Below are 6351 nucleotides of genomic sequence, written 5' to 3'. Positions count from 1 at the left end.
AAATGGTAACAGCAGAATAGGCTGCTTTTAAGTTCGATTGCAATAGACAAACAAAAACACAAACTCGAAGGCCTTGTGGCACAACACAGCATCCAGCAGCAGTAGCCAGATGAGAACGAAGGTATTCAACTTCAAATAGCTAGCTATCCAAGAGCAGAAAGAAGCACACAAGAGTCGGAATGGGGATCATTGCAATAAGTAGACAAAATCAGGTGGAGGTAGCATGGGCACTAAATGATCGAAGCTCAGGAAATCAACTACTGTCAAACTTGCTATCATCAAGGCCACGAGGAAGCAGCGGGAGGGAATGACGGTGCGCATTCCCATCCACCAACTGCTAAAACGAAAAGAGATCAAGTCCAAGAAAACCGAGGACAACAACAGAATCCTTGATTAGTGATATTATGCTTTAGGCATACTTCAAGACGAGGAGCGAATTAATCCTCAGTGTGGTTAACTCTTTTGTATAGTAGAATCATGTGAGCCTTTACTCATTAAGCGTACATCTTTTGTCTGTGTCGGAAAAAGAACCCCGGTGGTTGGGTTATGACAACTCTCTTTGAGAACCACAGACCGTGCAGGAGTCGTTTTTTGACCCCTACAATTACAGTAGTGAGAAGCGAGACGAGCATTAGACAACCAGGCTTTTTAGAACAACAGATGCAGATTGAGCGTGGGGGTAAGTAAAATGCGACAGCCAGCCAGATTGGTGGTGAGAGAAGTGGAAATACACGTACTACATTGCAACTTGCGCAGCCCAACACTAGTAATTAAAACCACTTGCTTTGAAAAAGTTCAACATCACTTCATTATCCCACCACTACGGCGGCAGAGTTTCATTAGACCAAATAAAAGACCCAAAAATCATCAAAAGACAATAGACATCATCATCGCTGCCTGAGAAGACTAGCATTATTTACGATGGCCTTCTCCAAATGGCCTGCAGCATCACCATTCCTACGAATGCGGGTAGACCTGGGCACGAAGAAATTAAATTCTTACTCCCATGACCTCAAGAGAATATATTTTTTTAAAAAGAGGAAATGCTATGGAGAAAAAGATCTCACCGTTCCTCCTCTTGTGCTTTCATAATTTCCGCTAGTTCCTTGTCAATAAGAAACCTACTAATGTTCACCGCCACGACCATACAGAACATATACGCCGGTAAAATTCCAATGCGCGAGCCTAAGAGCAAAAGCATACCAAATTATACCAACTGAGCGAAATATATATATATATATATATATTACCACATAATAAGGAAGAAAATTAATAATAATTATTACTCTACTTTGCATTTATACACTTTCCATAATTAATCTTATCTCTTTAAAAATCTAATACCTGAATTATATCTTAACGAGTGCCCACCCTTTAAAGCGATCCTAAATATATTAACGGCTATACAATTAGTCAAACCTTTTTTTTTTAATTTATTTTGCTTAGTTGTGAACTCATGTGAGGTAAGAATAAATCAAGCAAAAAATAGCAAATTTTTACACATTTATTCTAAAAATTATTGCAGTTTAAACATCCAGCTGACTTCAATTCGTAAACCCTTTTGTAAAATTTTTTTATAACGTGAAATCGAAGTTCCGTACGTTGCAATTGGATCATAACACTTGCTTACTTAGAAATCATACCTACTTGACAAGTTTTTCCTTTTTCTTTTCCTTTTTACATTTTGGGAAAAAAGGTACAGCCACGTAACGTATAGTAAACGATCTGGTAGATGAGTTGCACCAATAGATCTCCTATCCCCATGGGTGAAGAGCAGATGCTTTTTTTTTTTTTCCACAATTCGGAGATTCAAAGTTCAAACTACATCGTCCAAGAGTATCAACACATGAATTTGGTTTAAATTTCCCCACAAGAAAAAAGGACTACAACCGGTGGCTTTACTAGTGAATTGATTGTAAGCAAATTCAGCATGAGCCAAGAGAAGATCCCACTCTTGGAGTGGATATTGTTTTTCACCAAGCTTCTCAATCAAAAGGGTTCTCCAAAAGTGACTCAAAATAATGTGAAGTCACGATATGAAGTGATAGACTGGGGGGAACTCCACGAGGCTTCTTAACAATTTGTAAGCACGTAAAAGATGTGCTAATTATGACACTTGTCCAATGCAAAACTAGTACTGCTACAAAACAACTTCATCATACAATATCAAAAGTCAATCCTTGATTCAAGCAGCAGAAAGGACATATGTCTACCCAAATGGCTACTCGTTTAATATACGATCACTGGGTTTCCCAGTCCAATAACTCAGCAAGCAAGCGTTGAACTTTTAGAATATTCCTGTGAGGAGATTTGCCGCAGTTGATATGGCTGCACCAGTTATGGCACACTGCACGATTTGCTCGTGCGAATGACCATCTGACGTTAGTGCCAATGCAGCCCCAGTAACAGCTCCAGCTAATGCGCTGTTTTTCTGCAGTGAGATCATGAGACAAGGCATTACTGCTGGTCATACATTAAATTCAAGCATTTTTGTTGCCTAGTTCTCGAAAACAAAAGTTGATTCAGTTCTGGACAGGCATGAAAAAAAGACTCAGTCGGACGAGATGGACAACACAGCAATTTCAGCATATACGGAAAACGGCTTTAGATTATTAACATATATCAGATTCAGGTATTATGCATCATATATTACAAATCCAAGCATATTTCTTGCCTAGTTCTTTAAAAATAAGATGCAGAATGATTATTGCATAATCTTCTCAATGCAACAAGCATTGAATAGACTCCTCCTGTTACCATCTGATCAGATATTCTCTTCAACATCTTCAGCGACCAAATGTACAGCGCAGCTAATTTAGAGCGAGAATTACGTTAAAACCCGTCAGAGGTAGGTTAACCCGATATTATGCATATAAAAATGTGCTAAGATATTGAACCTTGCTCTATCTTGAAGGATTTTAGCTAGATGTTACAAAAAGCAGTGGAGAAAGTAAAAGTGAGACGAGTATCCCCATAAAGTCATGACCATGCAAATCAAAATGCACCATGATTACCCAATCATGAACTCCACGAGCCTCCTTTAATCCATATGTAAGACCAGAATACATTCCAGCAGCCAATCCTGCAGAGAATTTCAACAAAAGATCATTACCAAGTCCTCAATCCGTATGCTGAGCCCAGAAAAGGTGATTATGCCTTATTTTTTAACCCACACCCACCAGACAATTTTATTTCCCACTTTTTCTACACCTAGAAAAATGCCAAGACTTCCCCTTACTCGAAATCATACGCACACATATTCTAGATAGAATCAAATATATACAAACATATTCCCTAAAGTCATGCGGTTGCTATATGACATGAAGCCAGCATGATATTTCTCCTATAAAATAGTATACAAATTCAATCGTTTTTTTTTTGGGGGGGGGTGGGGGGTGTGGAGAGAGGAGGAAAGATAAAATCTATTGGCACTCTTACCCCATTGTAGAGATTCTTTTCCAGTGCCCTTAACCTACACAGAGGAAGAACCGTAAAGATGAGTATCAATAATGCCTACCAACAATATAATTGTATTGTTTAAGACCTAATAAAGATTCAATCATAATAAAAAGCTAATGGACATCGCTACAAGAACATGAGTGGCTTTTTTGCATTAGCACATGAGGCAAAGTCAAATGTTCTAGGTTAACTTATCACTTGATTCAAAACAAAATAGAATAAGTTTGTCATTTGGAATAGAATAACTATGTGAAACATACCAAAGCTTCCACAGTCTTTGCATTAGTTTCTCCTGCAAGGAATTAGAACAATTTTAATATGTCTGGAGAAGAGTGAAATTTCAAAACGTCAATTCTCCACCAAAATAATAATAATAATAATAATACTAAGATAAAACCAAAAGATACAAGGATACTTCCATTTAATTGGAAAGCTATAATTTCCATTGGCATACATGGCCAAACAAACTTCTAAAAAGTCAATCTACATGATGAATGCATATCAAGGGCATAGTGAAGTAGACAAAGCTCTTTTGCAATAAGAGTTTTACCTGTTTCTCTACGAGGGGGAAGCAATTATATAGTGCATTATAGTAGAAAAGAAAAAGAAAGAAAGAGAACATCTTAAATGCTCCAACCTAAAAATCAAATTTGCTTAAGACTTGCGGGGTTCTCGAGAATATATAGTTCACTTGAAAACCAAATGATGCTTATTCCTGTATCTGATTTCAACTGTCCCATTAATCCCCCACAAACTCATTATCATAAGAAGTTGCAAACTACAATCCTGCTAAAAAAATGTCAAGAAAATTTAAAGCACTGTCCTCTTTCGCTAGTTTCAAACAAAAGGTAGATAATAGAGTCAAATGATCACCCATGAAAGAATGATCAATAATGTTGAAATGCATTGTCTCGTGCTTAGACTGATATATAAGTCCAACAAAAAATTATTATAGGTAATACTCAATTGGCACTCTCCAGCAGATAGTGACGGGTTATTTGAGAATAGAAATAAAAGATCTGCAGTCTTAGATATTTTATCTAATTGTATAGGAGAAGTTATATTCTCTATTCTGACACTAAAAAAACCCATATTCCATGAATGACTTGCAACCACTGGTAAATCTTTTTGAAAAATTTTCATTCCACAAACTGTAAAATCAGATTTGACGGTGTCTCCTGACAAAACACTATATGTCAATACCAAAGATATCATTACTTTTTTGATAAAATAGCGAGAATTACTTAGCATCTATTACAATCACAAACACATAGCAAATCTCACATGTAGCAAATCGAGATTTTGAAAAGTTCAAGCATTATAATTTTACTCTCCTACAAATAGGTCATGGGCAATGACAATATCAAGCTAGAAGTGAAAATTCTTCCATGTATCAGCCTAGAAATTAAGAGTCTACTGGAATTAAGGAAATTCCCCAGTTGGTGTTGCCAGAGCGTTCTGCCGTTTAGATCACCTTCAATAGATACCATGACACCAGAATGGGAGATACTTTGCAGCCAATCTGGCTGTTTAAATGTTGTTACAAAGGTAAATACTGCAGCATTTGATTTATGGTCTGTGGACACCTTAAGATGCTTAATTGGATAAATTCGATTAGCAGCCCCTAGTAATCCATTAGTGTACAAGCAGCATGGAGCATGAGCTAGTAGTACCTGATCTAAGGGGCCATAAACTAAACCTATACCTCTGAGGTCGGGAAATCGATGCCTTTTAGCAGCAGAAATTTCTGGCGGTATACCACTAGTATCCGCACCTGCACCTGACCGTTAGATCACATGAAAATCCAACATGAGGAAAAGAGGAGAAGTACCAAGACATTAAAGAAAGGAAGCAGCCAGAAATCACATCCTTCCAGTTTTTTTTTTTCCACTCGATAATTTTCCCAAAAGGATCGTTTAAAAAAATCAAATTTAAAAAAAAAAAAAGAAGGAAATGGTCTATAAGGATGAAATCTGGAGATCATGTCACCTTCAACAGCTGTTAAATAAGCCTCGCGTGCTACTGCTTGAACTGCACCAATCTGCCATTTTTTTTTTGGATTTTTTGTCAATAAAAAACTAAGTATCTTGTTTATGCATGTCTTTGATTTACAAAATTACACAACAGCATTGAATTCTAGTTTAACAACCACTACACGGAAATCAAAATTTAATCTTTCTTGCTGCTAACTACCACTACCACTACAAAATGTGTTGAAAACTTGTTTCGTAGAAAAAAATTACCGTTATAAGACTTACCCCAGCAGCTTTTACGAAGCTTTCAGCAATACGATTGAGAAGAGGGTGGCCCAAATCAAATAGACCACTCTTATCGAAGTTGCGCAGCTCATCAATGATTGATCGCGTCTCCAAATTACTACTGCTACTCATTGTTTCCTTTCTTTCTCTCTTTCTTCTTGCTCTGGACGGTGGGCGTGATGAAGCTTCGACAACAATTGTGATTTGTGAGAAGAAGAAAAAATAGGAATGTATGTATTTGTAGTTAGTAGTGGTGCAACTGGCAAACATGACAAAGCCATTTTTCTCGTAGTGAGTAGTAGACCAAGCAAGACAAAAGAGGTAAGAGATACACGTGTGAGAATATGGGTATGCACGTGGCTGTTTCGTGAACGAGATGGCGGCCTCCGTGGAGCCAATTTCTGCGTGGGAGTACGAGCTAGAGCGAGTTCCTTGCCAGTTCGTTGGGAGTGTTTGGATACCAAAATTATTTCAAATAATATTTTGCTTGCATCACAAATATATTTTCCAACCTACTTTTTTATATTTTCAATCACCTTTTTATCTCACATATATCATATCACAAAAAGTGCTACAGTAATTATTCCAAATAATATTTCAAATAATACACTATCCAAAAGTTTGGATAGAATAT

The 6351-nt window shown here is 37.1% G+C and overlaps 1 protein-coding gene across 3 annotated transcripts; it reads right to left on the bottom strand.

The window, feature by feature from the left end:
- Positions 1-1931: 1931 nt before the first annotated feature.
- Positions 1932-5989, bottom strand: LOC113734585 (outer envelope pore protein 16-2, chloroplastic-like). 3 transcript variants are annotated; one of them, XM_027261185.2, is made up of 7 exons: positions 5718-5987; positions 5449-5500; positions 5165-5239; positions 3720-3751; positions 3439-3472; positions 3015-3082; positions 1932-2431 (listed from the first exon to the last, which is right to left on the bottom strand). In XM_027261185.2, exons 1-7 carry the CDS (start codon positions 5985-5987, stop codon positions 2288-2290), a joined length of 675 nt encoding a protein of 224 aa, XP_027116986.2. In that variant the 3' UTR covers positions 1932-2287. The 3 variants fall into 3 exon arrangements, with proteins under 3 accessions (XP_027116986.2, XP_027116987.2, XP_071937759.1); XM_027261186.2 differs by having other exon boundaries at positions 2051-2431; positions 5165-5233; positions 5718-5989; XM_072081658.1 differs by lacking the exon at positions 5165-5239 and having other exon boundaries at positions 2051-2431; positions 5718-5989.
- Positions 5990-6351: the final 362 nt, after the last annotated feature.

This window comes from Coffea arabica, chromosome 3c, assembly GCF_036785885.1.
Source record: "Coffea arabica cultivar ET-39 chromosome 3c, Coffea Arabica ET-39 HiFi, whole genome shotgun sequence".
NCBI classification, from domain to species: domain Eukaryota; kingdom Viridiplantae; phylum Streptophyta; class Magnoliopsida; order Gentianales; family Rubiaceae; genus Coffea; species Coffea arabica.
The sequence above is the reverse complement of the archived record's forward strand: the minus strand, read 5'-3'. Positions and strand labels throughout refer to the sequence as shown.

Bases quoted from the DNA above. Each gene is read 5' to 3' on its own strand.
- LOC113734585 (XM_027261185.2), bottom strand. From the start codon at position 5,987: ATGTTTGCCAGTTGCACCACTACTAACTACAAATACATACATTCCTAT. The intron at 5,240-5,448 runs GTGACATGATCT...TCTAACGGTCAG, and splicing joins TTATTTAACAGCTGTTGAAG to GTGCAGGTGCGGATACTAGT. The intron at 3,473-3,719 runs GTATGTTTCACA...TCCTCTGTGTAG, and splicing joins CAAAGACTGTGGAAGCTTTG to GTTAAGGGCACTGGAAAAGA.